Source organism: Aspergillus candidus, assembly GCF_002847045.1.
Source record: "Aspergillus candidus strain CBS 102.13 unplaced genomic scaffold BDW47scaffold_2, whole genome shotgun sequence".
Lineage (NCBI taxonomy): Eukaryota > Fungi > Ascomycota > Eurotiomycetes > Eurotiales > Aspergillaceae > Aspergillus > Aspergillus candidus.
Genome location: NW_020194007.1, coordinates 16259 through 38369, shown reverse-complemented (window position 1 = coordinate 38369; position 22111 = coordinate 16259). Strand labels below are relative to the sequence as shown.

The following is a 22111-nucleotide window of genomic DNA, read 5'->3' as shown; positions in this document are numbered from 1 at the left end:
CCATCCTCATCCACATCCCTGCATCTTATCTCCGCCCAATACCCAACACCCATACCTAATATGGAAGAAACGTGAAAAAAAAAAAAGAAAAGAAAAGAAATAGGACAGTCACAAGGGTGAATCGGTCGGTTAACTCCGTCCGGAGTCCGGGATGTATTTTATTACAATATTAGGTGGGGTTTGTTTGTTTGCTTTATTGATATATATTTACGCACAATATGCGCTGGAGATAATTGAGTCATTGGATGGAATGCGATGAAATGGCATTGTAATGTATTGTATAGGGGAGGTGAACTGCCGTTAATCATTATAATTTTGGTTTAATTTATTTCTTAGGCGAGGGTGAGGGTTGGAATTCTGTAGGTTTAGAGGGTGGTTAGCCTTTGATAGTGTGCGAAAAAGGAAATACAGTGTTAAGCAATGAATAGTATGGAGCAAGGGAAATCAACAACATACGTTCTTCGTCCAGCAACGTCCGCTGCTTCCAGCTCTCTTCGATCCATTCCACCGTAACAAGATGCGGTATCTTGCCGGATGCCCTCGCGGATAATGACGCCCGAATGGAGGAGACGTCAGAGGCAGTGCTGTGCGTATCCACGACGATGTGGGTGACCCGCGGATCTTTCGAGGGGGAGGACGGCGAAGAGGATGCCATCGTAGCCCCCGCAAAATTGGCCGTGTTACTGGCTAGACGAAGGCGCAACTGCTGTGCGGATCCGTCGGGTTCGTCTCGTTGGGGCATGGTGATGGTGAGGCCCTTGAAGAGCCAGCCTAGCGGCATTTCCCAGCCCGAGTTGACTTTTTCTTGGATTTGGGAGGTGATTTTGCGAATGGTTTCGGGAGGTTGGGTGTTGTCGATGTTGGGGTCTTTGATCATTTGGTTGAGGATCTGAGGGAGGTTTAGATTGGTTAGGGTCTGGATAGATGGTGTGCTTGATGTTGTTGTGGTGGGTGTGCTTACGTCGCGGAGTTCTTCTTTGGTGGTGTCGCGGGCATAGCTGTCATTGAACCGGTCGACGTTGGCTGCGGCCTCTTCTTCTCTGTCTTTTGTGGCGAAGAAGATGTGTCTGGCGTAGTGTTAGTAGAGAGGACAGCTAGCCATGGATTGTTTTACCCATACCTAGGCTCAAAAGGCAACAAGAGATCAGGAAGACCGGTGTCGATTTCGCTCTGCCGGATACAGTCCAGTATCCATGATGGACGGATAATATCCACCGTGCCCTGCTTCTGCAACGAGGCGGCTTTCACCGTTCCTGGCCATAATGTTAGTTGCAGTCATACTACATGCTAGGGACACATACTTCGATCAGCGACGCAGATAGTGTCCGGAACTGCACTATTCGTTTGGTAGAACTTGGCCCCGTTGGCCTTGACGAGCTGCTCCAGCTCTGCCTTGGATTTCTTGACGGGGGCGCCCGATTCAGTCACAATATCTGCGCGCCGTGTTAGCAACCTCGAACGAACGCCTTGTTCAGCAAGTGCAGAGTCAACCTACAGAAATTGAGCCCGTCAAATATATGTCCGGATGGTCCAGCATACTTGGCATCTGCATTCTCATCGTACCCTGCGATGGTCAGGGGTTTCTTGGTCGACCGCTTGACCCGTTTCCTGCGGGAATCGTCGACGTTGAATTCCTGATTCTTCCGGTCCTCCTCCACGCTCGATTTTAAATCGAGAAACTCCTGCACGGACAAGGCGCTCTTCCAATCCTTGTCCATGCGGAGTCTCTTGAATCGTGGGAAACGCAATGTCAGCCCGAGCCGGAACTGGTCACTGACAGAAACAGAAGCCGCTTTCACGCAGAGAACGACCGAGTCTTCAGGCTTGATCCACATGTCCGGTCGTTCATGCTGAGCGTCCCCGCCGGCCAGTTCCATGTATGTCGTGGGCGGTTTCTTGGGATTCCATTCGTGCCACTTGCCATCCGTGTGGTGTCGGATATTTGCGTAATCGGCCGCGTTGAAGCCGCCTCCCACCTTGCAGAAGGAATAGCATTTCGTCTCGCCTGGGTTCTGTGAAGAGGAGGAATCGTCGGCCCTCAGTCCACACAGAAAGCTTGCCAGGCCGCCGCCACGGTGGCCAGACCCGTAGTATCCTCCGATCACCACCAGATCGAGTGACTCCCCAAACTCGGTCATATACTCGGGTTTGACTTTCATCCAGTCGTCATGTCTTTCGTTCAGACGATAGGGAGACCTCGGGTTCTTCAGCACCAGGCCTTCGGATGCCTCTGCGACGACCCTCCTCAGGGATGCCTCCACTTCGGCTTTTCCCGTGGCTTCTTCGTAGGGGTGGATCTCAAACCGGCGGTGGACGGGCTTAATGCTCTTTTGCAGCGCATTCCGCCGGTCACGGAGGGTATACCTTGTTAGGTCTCGCCCGTTCAAGTGGAGGATGTCGAAAATTCGATACAGTGGCCGAGTGCCACTCGAGAACGGATTCCGCTGTTCAGCTAGGGCAGCCGTCTTCAGCGTGCCGAACGGCGCCGGCGCATCTTGCTCTGGATCCCAGGTGATCATTTCACCGTCGAGGATGAGGCTTTGGACACCGTCTGCAAACGCGCCATCAAGGTGTCTCGTCAACGAACCGTTCTCATCGTGGACGCCATTCCCGTAGAGATACGTATAGTCCTTGGCCTTCCTCGACCAGAAGCGGAATTTCCTCCCTCCTGGCACCGACTCGTCGAACTCCATGTGGAGCTGCATCCGCTCTCCGTCTAACTTCTCCTCGATCCAAAACACCGGATCGTCTTCTGTGACTTTCATTCGACTTATCATGCGATCCAGCGAATGCATTTGAAACTGCGCCAGCTGCGGCTGGTAGCACTGCATCAGCGAAATCCCCCTATCCTCGTCCTCCAGCCGAATATTAGGATCGTGCAGCTCCCAGCAAACCCGCCGGAGGCTACTAGATATACTGTACAGACTCTCAGCATCCGGATGCCAGACGTTGAAAAGCGTCCGCTCCGTCGCCCCGACCTTCATCTGCCGGAGGATAATCCGGATCAGCCACATGAGCTCCTCGGGACTCATGCGTCTGTAGAACTCCGCCATAATCGGCAGCTGCTCGTCTTCCTTCGTCGCCGCTGCAAGTTGATCCAGCTTCCCGTTCACCTCCCCGATGCTCATGTCTCCTACCTCCGTCCGCATCGGCCGCTTCGAGAGCACATCGTAGCACCGGCCCGCGAAATCGCCCGCCATGCTAGATGCGCCTGCTTGCCCGGGGAGCTTCCAGTTCAACAGGTTGAACCCGTCCTCGGAGTTCTTGTCGATCTTCATGATCTTGACCAGCATCTTCCCGATCACCTTTTCCTTGATTCCGTACATTGCTCGGTCCCGATCCTTGTCGGGCAGAATCAGGCGGAATGCGGGGTAGATGTCGTCGCCGACCTCTTTTCGCCATCGCGAGATGAACCGCTCGATTACATCGCGGCGGCGTTCGAAGGGGTTTAGACTCGCGCTGGACTGGCCTTGCGGGCCGAGTTTGCGACGTCCTGCGACGGCGCCGGCGGGTTTCTTCTTGATCTCGCTTAGCGGATTGAAGAGCGTCTGGAAGAGCTCGTGGAAGGGTAGCGTTGGTGAATTGTTCCGTGGTCTGTTTGGATACCTGCAGTTGGACAAAAGCATCCAATCGTCAGTAAGCTATACTTACGGCTGTAAAGGATGAAGAGGGGATTGGGATGGTTACTTTTCCTCGGAATCCGAGTCGCCTTGTCCCGTAACGAGGCTTGTTGGGCCATCTTTATCCAGAACCTCAGCGGAGTCCATCTTGTTTAAAATCAACTTCCCAGATGGTTGGGGTTGTTGTCTGACTGCTGCGTTGCATCGCGTGTTTAAATGGACGCGGAATTAGGCTGCAGCGCCGATAAGATAGCGGTGCCTGGAACATGTGACATCACACCCATCGGCCTAAGCAACCATAGCGTTTACGATGAGCCCAGCGATCGTTTTGCTCCTTATATCCAGCCAGTCAGTTGCAATTCAGATGTCCAGACACCATTATGTTATACAATATATATACAATACATATACTACACAGGGTCTCGCACATAGTCCATGTCCATAGTATGACCTCAAAGGATCAGCTCAGCAAGCTTGGTCAAAGTCGCAATCAAGCGCCAAGAGATTCCCCACGAGTTGAGATCCGAGAGGATCTTGCAGCCAACACGGAGGACTTCCTTGGGCCCATGTGGACCACATATATCACCAGCACCCGTCACAATGCCGCTCATGGCCTGGCCATCCCGTACAAACGATTGAACCAGGCCATCGTCACAGGGGTGATCGAGATGGATATAGCTTGGTTTAGTCGCCTGACGAGAGGTTGGTTCTCCAAGCAGGATAGGTTCTGCAAATGCCTGGGGATGACACATGCCGTAGGCCCACAGAGTGAGAATAGAAAGGAAGGCAGCCACAGGCTCGTGAAACGCATTCGTTGAATGGCTTCGAATATGCGACAAGCAAGAGCCCGCATGGACGATCGCTAGACGGGCCTTGTACTGATCGTGCTGTATCCAACGGAGAATGTAATGCCACTCGATAGACTGCTGGCGTTGGGTCCACTCAATCTGGCCCGTCACGATAGAGGTCGCTAGCGATCGGATTTCACGGAACGGGGTGAGCAGAATGATTCGCGCTGTGTGGAGGTGTAAGAATATCTGATGCTCGGGGCCTAGTGCTTTTGTGCCGTTGACCATCCACTGGAGGATATCCAGACAGTCGCACGCGCTATTGCGCCATTTCGAGTATGACGGAATACCTGGGAGCCAGATAGAACCTGAAGGAATTGCTGCGTCTCGAGACTGCTTCTTTGCGGTTGGGCCCCAAAAGGATAGCGGACGTTGGAAATAATCACCCACTTCCCACGTTCGCTGGTAGAGGGCGTAGATTAGTAGTATGCTAGTGAAATCGCCGATCCCAGGCACCAGTCGCTTTTCGATGTACATGATCAGCACAGCGTCGTAAAGTGACACGCCGACCGGACCTATCAAACAGTGTTAGGAGAGCACGCGCAATGATTATAAGAGTATAATTACCGGAAGGGTTTTCGACAAGCTGCTTCCACACCCTGGCCGATTTCGCCTGCCAGAGGCTTTCATGAGAGGGGAGCGCAGCCTGGCTGTCCTCCAAGAACAGCGACGGACGACTATCAAAATGATAGGCGAGCGTGCAATCCAGAAGCTAAGTTTGATTAATGATGTGATCGAGCGCAGATCTTCAGGGGTTCCATACCCATACAAAGTACGCGGTCCGTCGCCTCACTTCATCCTCAATCCATAAAGTCCACTGGGTCTCTTGTGTATCCTCACCACCTGTGGTGTTCGGTCTGCTCACGGAATACAAGAGTCGTTCACGGCTCACGAGTGTTACCAGATCGCCAAAGCTGCTGAGTGCAGATGCTCTTATTTTCTCGCTTGCGCCATAAGCCAGTCCGACGCAGTTTAGCATCATTGCCTGAATAAGCCACAGAGGCGTCTGCTCCGAGCGGTATCTCTCTCTCTGACAAAGTTAGTACAGAAAACCTTGCATTGGCGGTTGAGCACGGTTTACCTCGACGGCTATAGCTCTTCGAAGAAATTCGTTCATTGCTGCAGTACATTCACGGAAGCCTGAAGCCTGGCAGCCTATGGCTGACATGGCCAGTATGACTGACCAATGAGTGCGGTTGGGATTGTATGTAGGGGCGTGAAAAATGGGGTATATTGGCTGGAACGCTTCAAAATAAACACGAATGAAACTTGATAAAGCATTCACCGGAAGAAAGCTGGTTGAATCGAATTTGAAATAAAAGAGACTATCGGCGCAACATAGCTGGACAAAAGATCTGTAGATGCTATCATATGTCGATGGCTCGATGGGAAAGTCAATGACGCTTTGCTCGTCGGGCGTGTGAGATTCATGTATGGCAGGGAAGGAAAAATGGCCATGTGCACACTCGGAAGTCTCATATTCCGAGTATGAAAGGGCGTTGACAGAATTTTTGGGTTGTCTTGACAAAAGGCTCTGTATCCGATGGTACTTAGAGGGAGGCGGAGCATCGCCCATACAATCATCAGTCAACCGTTTTGTGGATGACTGTACAGGAGGTTGAGTGGTATCCTGGGTCAAGTTATCGAGTTCTTGCGGGTTCCCGCTCGTCGAAAAATCCCTGGGCGGCGCTTGACAGATGCTTTTATCCAGTGATGGTTTGATTGGACCCGTACCGACAACAGGAGGAAGCCAAACCGTTTGACTCAAAGAACCTCCTGTCTGAGGGTCCTGGGCCAGAGCATCAGATCGGAGATCTTCCCTGTTTGTCCCATTTCGGTACAGATCGTTGGGGAGCCAGTTGATGGTGGAGGTGTTTGGCTCATCCGAGCCCAATGAGGTCTGCTGCAAATCCGACACTGTCATTTCCAAAGCAGTTGTGTTTTCGCCTCTTTCTGGGGGTCGGGACCTCGTTGAACTATCAACAGGAGGTCCGCCATCGTGACGGTGAGTATTTCGTATGTCTGAAGTGGCAACCTCAGGATAGGCGTGGGGTGGGTTTGACACGTTATATAGAGAGAAAGACGGATACACTGCGGTCCCGATTTGATTGGCATTTGGCGTATGCGAAGCCCCCGTCTCAGGAACGTCATCATGCCGGCTCCGAAGGACATCGTGGACATTCAGATTGTTCGAAGAGCCCAAAAACGCGTTCGAGACACTCTGTCCGGGCAATTGAACTTGAGTCCGAGCCATTTTAAAGTCCGGCCTTTGAGACATGACTGGCCCCTCCGACGGCTTTAAGTTGGCATCAATGTCGTCTGCCAATGGCGGTGGGTCTGGAAGAAATGCCGAACTATTCGATGCGCCGTCAAGCACCGGGGAAGCGTTGGACGATGTTGCTTTCTGCCCTTTGGTTTTGGAGCGTCGCTCCGTCGGATACTGGCATTCAAGCGACCGATTTTCGCAACGACCGCATGGCATACCACCGCTGCACCGAACTCGTGCCACTGCACATTTGAAACATGCGCGAAATGTTTTCACTGTAATCCGGTGTGCGTGTCCCTCGGTCCCTTTAGTTCCAACCGAATGGTGACTCAGCTCATGACGATGAAGCGTATCCCTAGCCAATGTTATCAGCCCCTACGCCTCATAAGTTGTTGATACAACGTCGATCGGTCAAACGAGAAAGAAGCAATGCAGAAGCAGAACACTTCATATACATACGTCCGGGAAAAGTAACGGCCACACCGTGTGCATTTGAATGGCTTTTCTTTTGTATGACTGCGGAAATGGCGTTTTAGATGTTCAGGGCGTCTGAAAGTACTTTGGCATATCGAACATCGGGGTTGGTTGTCATTCGTGTGGGTTGATCGCTCCTCTTGAGAGTCGTTGCTGTGGTCCCTCGTCGACGCGCTATCCACCTCAGGGTGACCTGAAATTTCTTACATTGCTTAGTACCTCTTCAATCCAAATCCCTCGCGACAATCTCTGTATCGATGGGTGTTTAAACGAGTGTATGTCATCTGCGCGCGCTCACCTTGGCTATTCCCATTTTTCCCAGATGACATGACGCTTCACGAAGACTGAAATATTGGACACTGTGTAAAAGAGAGTAGTTTCACGTGCTAAATACAACATACACGCAAGCATCAGACTGTCAAGCCAGATTGGGGCAACATGGAGTAGCCAGTAGCGATGTCAACATCCTTGGGGCTGGAGAACGAGTATAAAAGAGAAATGAAACGGAGTCAAAAGCCATGGACCATACGAGTGTCTTCGACCCACTCGTGCCAATCAACAAATGAGCGAACCTTGAACGAATGTCATCGTAGGCGAGATGAAGAAGCGGGGAAGATGGATCGCAGTTTGACTGGAAAGTACCGGCATATTGCGGAGGGTCGAGATTGGCTCGGGGTCTCCGCATTGTTGCCAGGGCCCGCTGTCGGTTAATTTTGATATTTCATCCCAAGGGTCGTTTATGACCTGAGGAGTTCCCTCGTGATTGAGGGATTATGGTTTGATTTGTGTTTCATCATACTCAGTCATACGATTGACAAGTACATAGTTTTCTATAACATTTCCATTGTATTGATGTCGTTTAAATAATATATCCGTACATTTGTCGTCTTCGCGCCCGTTCTAGACTTGGATGATCAAATCGATGCTGATTACCTCAGCAGAACCCCATAGCTACGTCGACAACATCATCATTCTTACTCCGGAGAACAATAATTGACCACATCAATGTCCTCCGTGGTTCTAACCGGTACGCTCTTGGTCCAATTCTCCTCCAGACAGTTGGGACCCCAGGATTTCGCCTCCTCAACTCGACATTTGTTTGAAACTCGCTCTACAGTTACCCCCCGAAGGCGGGTCCCATGAATGGCGTCTCCGATACCCGCTATTAACCATCGAGCACCGCCCAATTCCGCCCGTAATCATGTTCAGAGTACCGTGACAGCCCTTCAGGGGGCCACTGCAGCGTTTACGGTGACGCCTTCGCAAGATGGACGGCCAGCCACCGGTCAGAAACCCGGGACGACGACACATCATGCCGGCTACTCCCGTCCCCAGCCAGGGTTTCACCCCGATTCTGAATCGGAACCAACCCCTGAAGTGGGCTCGGTCAAGGACAAAATTGGTCTGTTCGCTTCTAATTCGCATTTAAATGACTCGCGTGGGAACTCACAGCCGTCCACGCCGGGCACAACCGAGCAAATTGCCGCTCGTTTTGCACTAGGGAGTTCCCAGGCTGAGAAGATCGCCGCAAGTGTGGCCAAGGATGCCGCACAGGAGCGGGGAAAGGCCCGTCCGCCGCCCGACGATAGTCTTCTTGATCGAGTTTCACCGTCGCCTGAACCGATACAAGATAGAAATTTAGCAAAAGTCGATCCTACTGCGATCAGTTCTTCGAATGGCCAGGAGGTACCACTCAAAAACAAGCCTCCTCCGCGCAAGCCATCGCCGAAATCACTTGCAGATGCCACACAAATCGCCTCGAAGAAGCCCCGTCCTGTTCCGCCAATTCCTAGAAAGGAACGGCCGGTTCCAAAGCCACCAACGCCGGCTCCCTCAACACCCAGCAACAACCGCGCCGATGAGTCTCGCGGCCCTGCAAAAGACCCGCCCAGCCAAGGCGGTGTCATCCGCCCGAAGGATGTCTCTGTTCCGCCAGAGGAAAAGGCACCAGCACTACCCCCTCGACCACCTATCTTGTCAACGCCTAAAGTCGACGTGCGAAGCCATCGGCATCTTTTGAATGAAAGTGAACCAAACCAATCAACCAGCCCCAGCTCCGGGTCGCCGTACCGCCAGCCACGCAGCAACATGAGCAGTACGAGCTTATCCGGAGAATCAAGGGTCATGGACGAAGAAGCCCTGTCTGACGCAATAGTGGCCTCGTCGCTGGCGGCAAGGCATTCCCAGGCGCGGAAGGTCCCTCCGGCGCCGCCCCCACAACGCCGACCAGGGGCTCGGTCTGTCCTCCAACTCCAAGCCCCAGGCCAAAGAGATCGCTCCACTCCGGTTAGCCCTGCGGGCAGTCTACGGCAGACCCTCCGCAGCGACGGCCTCGGCGAGGAGAACGACGAGTACAGCCGCCATCATCATCACAAACCACACTTCATCCACAAGCACCCCCACAAACACCACGAAGGCGACCGCAAAAAATGGCGCGGCGAAGTGACGGAGAAAGAACGCAAGCGTTACGAGGGTGTCTGGGCCACCAACAAGGGCCTGCTGATCCCTGCAAAGGAGCAGATGAGCAGCAGTGACCGATATCCGCCCGACGCCTCCGAGATGGTCGCGAATGTGATCGTCCGCGATATCTGGTCACGCAGCCGCCTACCGCGTCCCACTCTGCAGGAGATTTGGGATCTAGTGGACCGGCAGGATATTGGGCTCCTGACGCGGGAGGAGTTCGTGGTGGGGATGTGGTTGATTGATCAGCAACTGAAGGGGCATAAGTTACCATCGACAGTGCCGGCCAGTATCTGGGACAGCGTCAGGGACCCATCCGGAATTAATCTCCGCAAGCTTCCCCCTCGGCCAAGCTGACCCAGGTGGTCTTTCTTTCTTGCGTCCCCCTTTCTATGTACATTTACGATAGTAAGGGTCTAGACCTATGCATGCAATCTAGATATTTGGGATAGACCAGCGGTCTAGTTTAAGATCATCGAAGGGATACATTGGTATGGGTGGGCGGGGATGGCGTATGATGCTCAATTTAGTTTTACCCACATCAACCCAGCGTAGCATCGAGTCGTCGACAGCTCCAAGGACTTTTTTCAGCCTCCGTTTTCCTTTCCTGGGCCAACGCGCAGTTGATGGAGACCAGGAATGCAAAGTGGATCCTAATGTTGGTGGGGAGGGGTGGTCACCCACTTCAGATGCCAAATTACTGACAGATGAAATCACGCACGGGGAGGCCAGAGACCCTCGATGGAATTTGATATGGAGTTGTTTGCCTGGGAAGGGACCAAGGAATAACGGGGCGAACAATGGAACCTGAGGCTGTTGGATCGACATTCTCGAGATGCAATGAGAAAGGGAGGGAAGGGACCGAACCAGTGGAGTAGCCCCAACTGCCTGATTCAGTGACAGAAAACCCCACTGTATCTACCTATTGAGATAGGGTTTTCCCACACCAATCAGAGCCCGTTCCACTACATTTCTGACCAGTATAGTATACATACCTACTTTCCGAGAAGTATAGTTTTTGGTGCCTGAGCGCTACACGGCAGTTGTCTCATGGGTTCCATGGAATGACTCGCATCTGGTAGGGGTAGATACCTTTTGAGGTTTCGCTCGACGTTATTTCCTCGGAGATCTCGATTGGATAGTATCAACAACACGACCGCATTGATCTCACGAAGGGATGAGAGCAAGATATCAGTCATGGTACTTTTGCCAGCATTCCAAATACCTCGCCAACGCATGTACATGTCGTATTTTCTTTTTTCTTTCTTTCTTTCTTTTTTTATTTATTATTTTTTATTTATTTTTAATCTGGGCCCATGGAGGATAAGGTTCTCAAACGCGCCCCCTACAGGGCATGAATCCTTCGAACAAGACGTTCGCATCATCCCAAGACATTCATTCATCCAGAGGCAAATCGTCTGTTTTCCGTTTTCTGTCCCCACTTCCTCTTTCTTCCGGAGATGGTAAATGCCGATCATTTTCTCTGCCTGGCTGCCTAGTGACAGTCACTTTTGAATGATCAGGCCATACTAGCATATGCATATCTCAAGGGATGAATACCCACGGACTCCGATGGTTCCTGGATAGATCCCCAATCATCTTGCTCTTTCCATATATGGGAAAAAAAACATTCGATGGGACCACGCGAGTTCCGATTTTCCGAAATGTCGCAACCATCAATGCTATTATTAGTGGATCGATCTCTTGCCCCAAGCTCGTCTCTGGTATTGGGACAGTCGTTGTCAAGAATGGGATGACCCCAACATATACGATGATCGTATCACGTGGAGCCATTCCTAGTAGGAAATAGTCAGAAAATATACGAACTCCTTACTTCTTACTTGCTGACTTACTTACTTACCTACCTACTTTTCCTACTCCTGTACTGTACCTCGTAAGACACTTACCGTATTCGGTAATCAACGACCGGCCAGTTATGCACAGAGTATCCAGTGCATAATCCACCTATCTCGTCTGTACTTTGTGGTGCCTCAGGTATGGAACACTAAGGCATCGTCAACTCTTCTTCCGGCTCCACTTTCTCCTTCTCGATTCATCCCATCCACGTCGAATGATCCTTTCATCATGCTCATCATCCTCCCTGTGACAAAGTACTGACCTGGACGGAGTGATCATCCTGCATACTGTGTTGCATTTCCCTTCTCTCCTTTTCTTTTCTTATCTAAATTTAATTAGTCTCATCGCATTCTCTTGTTGAGACTTGTTATCCCATCGTGCATAGATCGCCCAAATGCTATTCGGTCCCAGCGCCTCCCCCAGGTCCCATTTTTTTTTTAGTTTTTTGACTAATCATCGTCCAATCTACGCCACATTGGCTTTGACATTTTTTCCCAAAGGTCAAAAGTCAAATCCCGAAACTCCCACGGTTCGGGGTTTGCTTCATTGGCTATGGATGATTAAGCCCCAGGTGCTGAACCCCCCAGCTCTCTTCCTCTTCTCTTACCTCTTTTGCGACGCGACGACTACAAGAAGGATGATATTTATTAACTGAAAGGGTACCTAGGGTAGTCATTGTCAGCCCACGCCATTATTGGTCTTCCGGGAGATCTGGGCTTTTTTATTTTCCTTTGCTTAAGGGGGATCCATACGGTCCGGTTCGATCGCGTCGGACCGATTCATCTCCTCCCATCTTCTTTTCTGCGCCCCGTAGTGATGCGGATCCGACAAGAATAACTTAACTTAAGATCCCGGTGGATGATGGAACCTCGCTTTTCTGTTGCGGCTGCATGATTTGACTGTTGCCAAGACCATTTCGAGACGACCACTTACCATACTATACCATGACTGGGGCAAAAATGGTTCTCGAAGACATACCTCTCGCTCATGACAGTGAAGTTACACAGCCCCAGCTGTCAAGACCCGGCGTCGTGCGAAAGAAGTTCGCGAAGCCGCCCGTCAAAGTAGCTTGTTTGACTTGGTAAGGGAGATCAATCTGTTTCGGTTTATCCTTTTTCTATTTGTTCTCATTCCCTGGTTTTTTTTTCTCGTGACCTCCGGACAATACATAGCGACCGTCTTTTTAATGCTTTGTCCGCTAATTCTTGCCATAGTCGGGCCTCAAGGACTCGTTGCGATGGACAAGATCCATGTTCCAATGTAGGTCCAAAATTCTATATTTCTCCTCTGGAATCATATTCAGTTCTTCATTTGTCTTCTATCTTATCTTCCCTTCTTTTGGGGGGGAGGGGCGGTTGCGCTGTTTCCGTTCATCCACCCCGAAACCACTCCGAAGCCACCGGATGCCATACCGGACTTCTCCCCATCCGCGCATCCAAATCGCTCATGCTGATACGATCGCATTCATCAAGTGCCTTAGTAAGAAGAAGAAATGCTCGTATCTACCGAGTAAGCGCGGTGGCCCAAGAAAGAAAAAGAAGGCTTCGTTTTCCCCAGAAGGTGGGACTCGACAGGATGAGATCCAAACCCCAGCGATCGTGTCGGCCTCGTCGAGTTTTGATGAATGTACGTGAACAGAAAATGAACTCTGCCTCGAAGTCATCGGGTCGCTAACCTCTCCCTGGCAGCATCCGGGATGTTTGGTCAGATCGATGTGCTTTCAATGCCTGGAGCCGGGTTGAGAAGCTTAGATTTTTCCTCGGATGTTCACTCCATGTTCGCCAATTTCTTTGTCCAGAATGATGGAAGTTGTGCCCATGTTCAGATGGGACCGACTCCGTCGCCCTCAAACGTGTCCTCAAATGCCTGGGTGAGGACGTACGCAAGTGAATCCGAGATGTGGGTGATCTCTTGTCCTAGCAAAGTAAACTGGACCGTTCTAACGTCAAGGTAGACTGAACGCCTACTATACTTTCGTCCACCTCTATTTCCCCCTCCTACCACCCCGAGAAACCCTGCCTGGTCCGGACAGGCCCGTGGAGTGCGTCGGCTCTTACTCTGAATCACCCTCAGAAGAGCCGATCCTGGTTTATCGGCCATGCTCACCGTTGAGTCTGGCTATCTCGGCCATCTTGGCCCTCGTGCCTCATCCACAGGATCCCGACCCGTCATCCCCTGTTTCAGTGACCCGACGCCGGACGTACGCCCATGCATTTGCTCAACTGGCCACGGCCAAGGTCGAATCCGATTGTGAGCTGCAGGATTCGTCGACAGACCCAGCTCAAGCATTATCGAACGACCGACCCCAGATCGGCCGAGATGCTTTTCACCCTCGGACGCCCGTGATACTAGAGGCGGTCCTGGCATTGCTGATCCTGTCGATATACGAATACACCCAACGCGGAAATCTCCTCAAAATGAGGTACCGCTCGGGTCAGGCATTAGCGATAGCCTTGGACATGAATCTCCATGCTTTAGGCGAAGAGCATGATGACTTTGCGGAAGCCCGACGAAGAGCTTGGTGGATGACGGTAGGTCCACGTTTCACGCCTGCTATCGGTGCATCGGCTGATTGTTCATAGTACTACTGCGTTCTTCAAGGCTCTATCGTCAGTACCACGGTAAGTCTTATCTTTGGTCTTCCACGCCTCTGTCCCAAACGTGCTGAGAGCATGGGAACTAACATCTCTGGGGATCTAGCCACTCGCCATCATTGCGAATGACCCTCAATTTGTCACACCGTACCCTCGGTTTTCGACAGACCCGGACGTGAGTATCATCCATGTCTCTTCTACGTGGATACATCGAGCTAACGCAGTGTTCCATCGGCAGGGCTGGTCCATCCTAATGCAAGCTCAGCAAGTATTAGTGTCGGCGACGCAATTCGTCATCGACTTGAACAAGTGCATTGGAACTAGGACGAATATGCATTTCATATATGAACGAATGCGGCAGCTCGACTCCTGGGCTAGTACCGCATTAGCGCAGTCCAACTTACTTCCTATAGCACCCCAGCCTGTCAACTGTGGTGACGAGATGGAATTCACCACGGCCCAAAGTATCCGCGCCATCTCTCGGATCAAAATATGCAGGTGAGCGTTACCCAAATAATGGTTGAAAACATTGCTGACTTGCGTCTCTAGTTCACAGATCAAGATCCACCGGTTCAGGGCATTTTCCGACATCCCCATATTTATTAAGAAGCATTGCGATCTTACCGCGGCCAATGCCAATAATAATGCGGCGCCTGCCAAGACCACAAAGGCCTGCAAGGCGGAAGAGGGGATTTCAACCATCTCCTGCCCGTGCAGCAGCCTAGACTCGTTTCAGGCATCTTCGTCTAGCGAGAATTCAGCATCATCGAACTCCTCCTCATCCTCTGACTACCAACCAGTCTCGCAATATTCCTTCTCCAGCGGATTCCCCTTCACCAGCCAATATTCCGCCAGAGTCTGCCTCAAAGCTTCGATCTTGCTTTCCCGCATGTTCCAAAGCCTTCCTTTCCCACAGCCCGTCTACGACGGACACGAGGACCAACAAGGATCGCAGCAGATCCTCCCGGCAGGCCAGCCACCTCGCACAATGCCCTCATTCGCATGCTGCCTGATGCAAGGAAGCTATGCGATGCTGATGGTCTTCTACAAGGCCCGCGTCGAGAGACAATTGTCTCCCCCGGAGCTCACGACCAGCAACTCTAGCAGTCCATCAGAGCGACTCCTCAAGGAGCTTCGGCAAGGATTACAGCGGATCATCGCTAGCGTTTCAAATTATGCAATTGCATTCGAGGCGTTGGATGGCATGAGAGGTACGTCCCATCTGATCTCCCTAGAATCTTTTTGTAAAACATTACTAACTGAAATGCGTTGGCAGACGAAATTGAAGGTGCATATCATACGGCGTTTTATCAAGCGTAGATTCCCCCCTCACTCTTTTATTCTTTTTCTTTTCTCCTTTTTTTTTTCTTCTCTGCTCTCCACAATACTGGCCCTTCTTCTTTCTTTTTTTTCTGCAATAAATCAACTGGTGTCTGTCTAGCATTGAGCGTGGGATCTAGGAAGGGAAGGGTGAACTTGGTCGGTGGGTTTTTTTTATACTGATTCAAAACTTAGGAACTTAGGAGCGAAGTGATTTTTTTTTCTTTCTTTTTTGTCTTACCCTGATCTGGTTCGATTAAGGATCAACATCAATATCATATACTATATATATATATACATATATAATAATCAGATATGCGTTTACGGGGAATTGGACATATTTCGCACTCTGTTAGCACTACAGAAGCTGGGTTGCAGTCATTCATGTCTACCGAAATGATATGTAGATATATGAGATAGTGACTGTTTGGTACATAGGCACGGTAGTATCATTCAAACAAACAACCAAACAAACTCCACCCAGCTGTCTTGGTTTATGTACAGTTTTCTCTAAAAGAAAGGAAAGAAAACCTAGCAAAACATGGTTCTAAGCGAATACGTCCGAGATACAGAGAGAGATAGGGGGAGAGAGGAAACAACCAACCAGTTAACAACCAGGTAGGTTGATTTAACGACCTCCGTCTAGTTAAAGTAGGTAGGCAAGCAAATCAAAGCTTCGACCGTATCCCCTCCAGCCGAAACTTGACATCCTTCAACACCTTCGTAGTCGGCTTCCAGTCGTCGAACTGCCTCAGCAATTCCGTGGTTTCGTCGTACAGCTCGCGCCGCACGTACTCTTCTTCGAGGAGGCCGCGCATGGCGAATGGGAGGATGTAGGGGTTTGCGGCTGAGGCGGGGTGGCTTCGTTTGATGTGCAGTGTGGCGTTTGTGACGCTTGATGTTTCGAGGGCGAATTCTATGGCTAGTCTATGGATTGGTCCGTGTTAGATCCGGGGAGATGCGACAGAGAAGCGATGGGTGGGGGTAGATACCGGTAGACTGCCTCCTCGTCGTATAGACGGGAGTGGCCATCTCCTGAGTATAGACTTCCAGCTAGTGGGGAGCTCAGCTCCCGGATTAGACCGTGGTCGGGGATGCCTAAGTTGCGGAGTTTGAGAGCGAATCCGACGAGGTGTGAGAGGCTGATTGTTGGTTTGATTGTTAGGGCCTTGACCACGGGTTAAGAGATGGGGAGGGGATTTTCAGCTTACAAGCTTGGAGCGTGGACTTTTCCGTCGACGAACACAGCTCGATAGACGTAGGGATGGGTTACTGGTGAGAATAGAGATGACTGTGGCGCCTGTTAGCCCGGTACTCCGGTGATGTGCAGGAATATCTGTGGCGATTACCTCTAATGAGACCAGCTGGTCGTCGATACTTCCAACGTAGGAAATTCGAACGCCAAAATTAAGGCAGTTTCTTAGTGCCGACTCATAGTCCTTCGAGACCTGGCTGTAGGGCAAAGCAAACTCGAACAGCTCTCCGGCGGAACCACTGATCCATCGCGATCGATAGTCGGCGAAGGGCCCCAGGTTCACACCAGCCATGGCACAGATACCCACCCGAGCAGCGTTGAGGCAGCCAAAGGCGATGAGCTTTGCGACTAATATAATAGCCACGGGGACGCCCTGGCTGTGACTTGCGACTAGGATGAAATCGGCATTTCGAATTTCTTCCATCCAGTTCAGAAGAAGCTTCCACAGAAGGTCCACACGCTCAGCGATACGGCCTTCGCCCTCTAAGGCTATCTTTTCGATATCACACTGGTAGCCATGGTCTTCTGTCCATTTGCGTATGGAGTCCGCTGCCATGTTCGAAAACCTGATCGATGTCCCAGTGGGTTGCCCGAGCACACTCCGTATCAGTGGTGCCGGGAAATATCCGTGTACCCCTATAGCTAACGCCCTTTTGATACGCGGCGGGTCCCGGATCGCATAGGCATGACTATTATCTGGCGCCTTACTGTAATGCAGGAAGCGTCCGATCGTCTGGATCAGGGACGGCCGTTCTTGCCAGGGATAGGTATCTTTGAAAAGCGGCAGAACCTGGTTTGTCAATGCTTTCTGTAGTTGTTTAGAAGCACCAGTCTCTGGCGCACTGGGCACTGGGATTGCGGGAGCCGTATCCACTGGTGTGATCTTATCCGGAAGCGCAGAGCTAGAGCTGCTTTTGAGAGATTTGAGCTTGACGCCCCCTTTCTTTGCTACTGCCGCCTTTTGCTCTGGTTCGGATTCCGTATCGAGTTTTGCGGTCTGGATCGAAGAATCTTGGTTCATGGTAGCTTCTACCGCCTGCGGGGGTGGTGTATCCGTGCCTGCGTTCTTCGTGTCCTTTGATGATTCGCGGAACCATAGGGACCAGCCAGATGATTTGGAATTTCTATTAGACGTTGCTGACCCATCCGACAGGTCGGATTTATTGAGATCGTGATTGATTGACGCTGGGGCATTTTCAGCAGCCGTGGCAGACTCCTCTGGGGCATTTGGGTGTTCAGTTGGTGCCACACTCGGAGCCTGGCTCGGGGTCTGGCTCGCAGCTTGACTTGGGGCCTGACTCGGGGCCTCGTCTAGCCCTTTGGTCGAAGACGTCCCGTACCACATCTGTAACCAAGACCGTTTTTGAGAGTTCCCTAATATCTCAGACACCTCTGGTGTTGCGTCCTGGCCTGCCGGATCCTGTCCAGACGACGTCTTGTCTGCCCCTTCCTCCTCTTTTGGATCTGATTCTGCGGGGGCGGGTTGCGAATCTTTAGCGGGCGGATCTTCTGTCGTCACGGAGTTCTCTTGGGTTGCGTTATCGCTTGGTGATGGGCCATAGAACCACGAAAACCACCCACTCGGTTGAGCCGGTGCAGTCGGCGCACTGGGTTGCTCCCCGCCTTCCGAGCTAACATTCACGTCCGACGTCTCGGCCGTAGGATTCACCTCGTGTTGGGCATCACTTTGAGCGTTTTCTCTCTTATCCGCTGGCTCTTCCTTATCAGGTGTCTCTGTCGTTGCGCAATCCGGGTCTGTCTTCAGCTCTGGGGTAGACGCAGAACCATCGGACGCAATGTTGATCCTAGTGGTCGTGGTGGTCGCGGGGAGAGATCTGCTGGACGCGCCCGCTTTCCTCGTCAGTTGATAGGGGAGGTGGCGATTTGGTTTGGGAGACACCCCCTTGCGAGTTGATGCAGACGGAGTGTTGGACGGTGTATGGTTGTGGTCGGCTGAGATGCTCTCACGGGCAACCTCGGTAACGGGGGCCGCCTTGGACGATCTGGAGGCAGCCGGCCAAACAACTGGATACCAGTTCTATCGAACCAACAAACACGTCGTCAGTAAACCCGTTTGAAAATGGACCAAAAGCAAACAGTAGACTGCCAGAATAACTACAGTCCAGAAGATAATGGAGACGTAGACTTACCACACCGGTTGTTCCCTGTCTCTGTGAGCCCGATCGCTCTCTATGGGGAGAGCGACCAGCAGCCCCGTCGTTCGCCGACGGACCAGATTGCTCGGCCGCGCCTGGTGGGGTGAGCTTCACTCTCTTGCGAGGACCCGCTGGCGCCATGGAAGTATCAAGATGAACATAACCAGAGCAGGTAGCTTGACGAGGGGAAATCTTGCAATAAAAACCCGCGTCATTCGTTAGTCCGCCACATTCCTTTGATTGCCTGAGTTGTCGCAGATTATGTCATCGGGCATCACGTCACATGGCGCTCCAGTCTGGCCTGAGGCCGGGGTTGTTGGTGCCTGAGGCGGTAACTCTGTTCTGCCACGCATCACCGCCTGGACCGAAGGGGAAAAAAATTATTTCGGGCAAAAAGTGGAGCCGGGCCTGGCTCTGATAACTTTTTTTTTCTCCTCCCGTCTCTTTTGTTCCTGTTAAACACAACGGACATCCGTACCTTAGGCTCTCGTCCTTTGGTCTCTTTTTTTTTCGTACCATTCTTTTTTGGTACCTTTGGGAATTGTCGAGTCGGTCTTGACTCCCAATCCCTCACCATGGCGGTCCAGAAAAAGGTATGTGGTTGAAGAGACAAAATCCGATGCGCATGAAGTGACCCGTACTAACGATCCGCAGCATGGTAAAGGTCGTTTGGATAAGTGGTATCACTTGGCAAAGGAGAAGGGATACCGAGCGAGAGCTGCGTTCAAGCTGGTTCAGCTGAACAAGAAATATGGGTTCTTGGAAAAGAGCAAGGTCCTCATCGATCTTTGCGCTGCACCCGGTGTAAGTAGATTCTGTCTCATCCCCCCCCGTTCGATCTCCTGTCAGTTCTAACAAGCTTCACAGTCGTGGTGTCAAGTTGCTGCCGAGTGTATGCCGAATCAGAGTATCATTGTCGGTGTCGATCTTTCTCCGATCAAACCCATCCCCCGAGCTATTACCTTTCAGAGTGATATTACGACCGATAAATGTCGCGCTACGCTCCGATCTCACTTGAAACACTGGAAGGCAGATACGGTGCTGCACGATGGTGCCCCCAACGTTGGTACTGCCTGGGTGCAGGATGCCTACTCGCAGGCCGAATTGGTGTTGCAGTCCTTGAAGCTGGCTACGGAGTTCTTGACGGAGGGCGGTAACTTTGTCACTAAAGTCTTCCGGTCGAAGGATTACAATTCTCTACTCTGGGTTTTCAAGCAACTGTTCACATCCGTGGAAGCCACGAAACCGCCTTCCTCTCGAAATGTCTCTGCGGAAATCTTCGTCGTCTGCCGTGGCTTCAAGGCTCCCAAGCGTATCGATCCCAAGTTCTTGGATCCCAAGCACGTCTTTGCGGAACTGTCAGCCCCGACCCCGAATTACGAAGCAAAAGTGTTCGACCCCGAGAAGAAGAAGCGAAAGAGAGAAGGGTACGAGGAGGGTAACTACACGCAGTTCAAGGAAATCCCGGTCACCGAGTTCATCAACACCCAGGATCCGATTTCAATCCTGGGAGAGTACAACAAATTAAGCTTCGTACAGCAACCCGGAGGCGATCTTGCCTTGGCCACTCTCAACCGACTGGAGGATACGACCGATGAAATCCGGACCTGCTGTGAGGATTTGAAGGTTCTGGGTAAGAAGGAATTTAGAAACCTGCTCCGATGGCGGTTGAAGGTTCGCGAAAAGTTTGGTCTCGCCGTCAAGAAGGGCGGACAGGCTAAGAAGGAGGAGCCCGAGGAAGTGGCCGAGGTCGCTCCCATGGACGAAGAATTGGCCATCCAGGAAGAACTCCATCGACTTCGGGACAAGGAAAGCGCGTCCCGGAAGAAGGAGCGACGAAAGGAGAACGAAAAGAAGCGCAAGGAAATCGTCCGCCTGCAGATGCATATGACCACCCCCATGGATATTGGCATGGAGCAATTGGGCCCGAACGGCGACGACCCCACATTTTCGCTGAAGCGCATCGACAGAGAAGGAAAAAGAGACGCGATCGCGGCTGCTGGCGGGGACGCTCACGGGCTCAGCGAGAGTGAAGAATCCGAATCCGAATCCGACTTGGAAGTGGACAGCGACGATGAAGGTGATCAGCTGGAGAGAGACCTGGATAACATGTACGAACAATATCAAGGTCGCATGGAGGACCGTGATTCCAAGCTGCGCGCAAAGAAGAATCGCAAGGCCTACGAAGCGGATGAATGGGACGGGTTCTCGGAATCCGGCGATGACAAGGACGAAGAGTCGGATGGTGAGGATCAAGCCTCTGCTACACCGGCACCGCCCAAGAACGGAACGCTCTCCAACAATGCCGCGATGTTCTTCGACCAAGATATTTTCCAAGGGTTGGGAGTTGACGACATTGAGGACGAGGAAAGCGAGGACGATGCCGAGGAATCGTGGGAAGATATCGACAACCCCGAGACCAAGCCTGCCTCCAAGAAAAAGAACAAGGAAGTTGCCAAGAAACCTACTCAGGCGCTCGACGACTTTTCGGACGGTGAACCCGAAGAAGTCGATGACCCGCGGAAGGGCAATGGTCAACTCGGTAAGTGCTCCATTCATGCTACCACTCTTTCGCACATTTCATTCGCTAATGCTCTGTTTCAGATATCGATATCATTACCGCAGAAGCCATGGCATTGGCCCAGCAAATGGCGACGGGCGAAAAGAGATCCAGCGACGTCGTCGACGACGGATTCAACCGCTATTCCTTCCGGGACGTTGACGGTCTCCCCGATTGGTTCATGGACGACGAGACCAAGCACAGCAAGCTCAACCGGCCTATCAGCAAGACCGCCGCTGCGGCGATTAAAGAAAAGATGCGCGCCATCAACGCCCGACCAATCAAGAAGGTTATGGAAGCCAAGGGCCGGAAGAAGATGAGGGCGGCCACCCGACTGGAAAAGCTGCGCAAGAAGTCCGCACTGCTCGCGGACGACGAGGCTCTCAGCGAGCGGGACAAGTCGCAGGCCATCTCGAAGCTGATGAGCAAGGCTGCCAAGAAGAAACCCAAGCAGCAGGTGAAACTGGTTGTCGCCAAGGGAACCAACCGGGGTATCTCCGGTCGGCCGCGTGGTGTCAAGGGCAAGTACAAGATTGTGGATTCCCGTATGAAGAAGGACTTGCGGGCGCAGAAGCGACTGGCCCAGAAAAAGAAGCGGTAAACGCAGGAGGCTTATGGTATATACGAGATCTGTCCTTGTGGATCCCTGTACATAAAGTAATGCAAATCAAATCATTGATACCCAACCTACTTTTGATAAA

At 51.8% G+C, this 22111-nt stretch overlaps 6 protein-coding genes across 6 annotated transcripts; 3 read left to right on the top strand and 3 right to left on the bottom strand.

The window, feature by feature from the left end:
* Positions 1-278: 278 nt before the first annotated feature.
* On the bottom strand, positions 279-3821 carry BDW47DRAFT_97780 (DNA ligase (ATP) DNL4). Its single transcript, XM_024820492.1, has 7 exons — positions 3688-3821; positions 1496-3606; positions 1302-1433; positions 1121-1253; positions 962-1067; positions 457-889; positions 279-357 (listed from the first exon to the last, which is right to left on the bottom strand). Exons 1-7 carry the CDS (start codon positions 3765-3767, stop codon positions 326-328), a joined length of 3027 nt encoding a protein of 1008 aa, XP_024676068.1. The 5' UTR covers positions 3768-3821; the 3' UTR covers positions 279-325.
* Positions 3822-4072: 251 nt separating this feature from the next.
* On the bottom strand, positions 4073-7537 carry BDW47DRAFT_114816 (putative C2H2 transcription factor; the record flags this gene model as incomplete). The annotated part of the gene is made up of 9 exons (XM_024814720.1): positions 4073-4983; positions 5036-5180; positions 5232-5498; positions 5550-5563; positions 5597-5988; positions 6019-6877; positions 6953-7089; positions 7194-7410; positions 7507-7537. The coding sequence occupies 9 exons, from the start codon at positions 7535-7537 to the stop codon at positions 4073-4075; spliced, it is 2973 nt and encodes a 990-aa protein (XP_024676067.1).
* Positions 7538-8040: 503 nt separating this feature from the next.
* irs4 lies at positions 8041-10682 on the top strand. Its single transcript, XM_024820491.1, has 2 exons — positions 8041-10609; positions 10664-10682. The coding sequence occupies exon 1, from the start codon at positions 8352-8354 to the stop codon at positions 10023-10025; it is 1674 nt and encodes a 557-aa protein (XP_024676066.1). The 5' UTR covers positions 8041-8351; the 3' UTR covers positions 10026-10609; positions 10664-10682.
* A 1787-nt stretch (positions 10683-12469) lies between these two features.
* Positions 12470-15439, top strand: BDW47DRAFT_114815 (uncharacterized protein; the record flags this gene model as incomplete). Its single annotated transcript, XM_024814719.1, has 9 exons — positions 12470-12606; positions 12829-13151; positions 13214-13424; positions 13480-14056; positions 14108-14146; positions 14226-14294; positions 14358-14617; positions 14669-15330; positions 15396-15439. The coding sequence occupies 9 exons, from the start codon at positions 12470-12472 to the stop codon at positions 15437-15439; spliced, it is 2322 nt and encodes a 773-aa protein (XP_024676065.1).
* Positions 15440-15791: 352 nt separating this feature from the next.
* On the bottom strand, positions 15792-19037 carry BDW47DRAFT_97772 (uncharacterized protein). The gene is made up of 5 exons (XM_024820490.1): positions 18845-19037; positions 16789-18732; positions 16651-16730; positions 16432-16581; positions 15792-16366 (listed from the first exon to the last, which is right to left on the bottom strand). The coding sequence occupies exons 1-5, from the start codon at positions 18989-18991 to the stop codon at positions 16108-16110; spliced, it is 2580 nt and encodes an 859-aa protein (XP_024676064.1). The 5' UTR covers positions 18992-19037; the 3' UTR covers positions 15792-16107.
* Positions 19038-19310: 273 nt separating this feature from the next.
* Positions 19311-22100, top strand: spb1 (rRNA methyltransferase spb1). The gene is made up of 4 exons (XM_024820489.1): positions 19311-19443; positions 19505-19654; positions 19718-21392; positions 21455-22100. Exons 1-4 carry the CDS (start codon positions 19426-19428, stop codon positions 22009-22011), a joined length of 2400 nt encoding a protein of 799 aa, XP_024676063.1. The 5' UTR covers positions 19311-19425; the 3' UTR covers positions 22012-22100.
* The last annotated feature ends 11 nt before the right edge of the window (positions 22101-22111 follow it).

Bases quoted from the DNA above. Each gene is read 5' to 3' on its own strand.
- spb1 (XM_024820489.1), top strand. The intron at 19,655-19,717 runs GTAAGTAGATTC...CAAGCTTCACAG, and splicing joins ATCTTTGCGCTGCACCCGGT to TCGTGGTGTCAAGTTGCTGC. The intron at 21,393-21,454 runs GTAAGTGCTCCA...GCTCTGTTTCAG, and splicing joins GAAGGGCAATGGTCAACTCG to ATATCGATATCATTACCGCA.
- BDW47DRAFT_97772 (XM_024820490.1), bottom strand. From the start codon at position 18,991: ATGGCGCCAGCGGGTCCTCGCAAGAGAGTGAAGCTCACCCCACCAGGC. The intron at 18,733-18,844 runs GTAAGTCTACGT...TTGGTTCGATAG, and splicing joins GACAGGGAACAACCGGTGTG to AACTGGTATCCAGTTGTTTG. The intron at 16,367-16,431 runs GTATCTACCCCC...ACCAATCCATAG, and splicing joins GACGAGGAGGCAGTCTACCG to ACTAGCCATAGAATTCGCCC.
- BDW47DRAFT_97780 (XM_024820492.1), bottom strand. From the start codon at position 3,767: ATGGACTCCGCTGAGGTTCTGGATAAAGATGGCCCAACAAGCCTCGTT. The intron at 3,607-3,687 runs GTAACCATCCCA...GTCCAACTGCAG, and splicing joins GACTCGGATTCCGAGGAAAA to GTATCCAAACAGACCACGGA. The intron at 890-961 runs GTAAGCACACCC...AACCTCCCTCAG, and splicing joins CCAAAGAAGAACTCCGCGAC to ATCCTCAACCAAATGATCAA.
- irs4 (XM_024820491.1), top strand. From the start codon at position 8,352: ATGGCGTCTCCGATACCCGCTATTAACCATCGAGCACCGCCCAATTCC.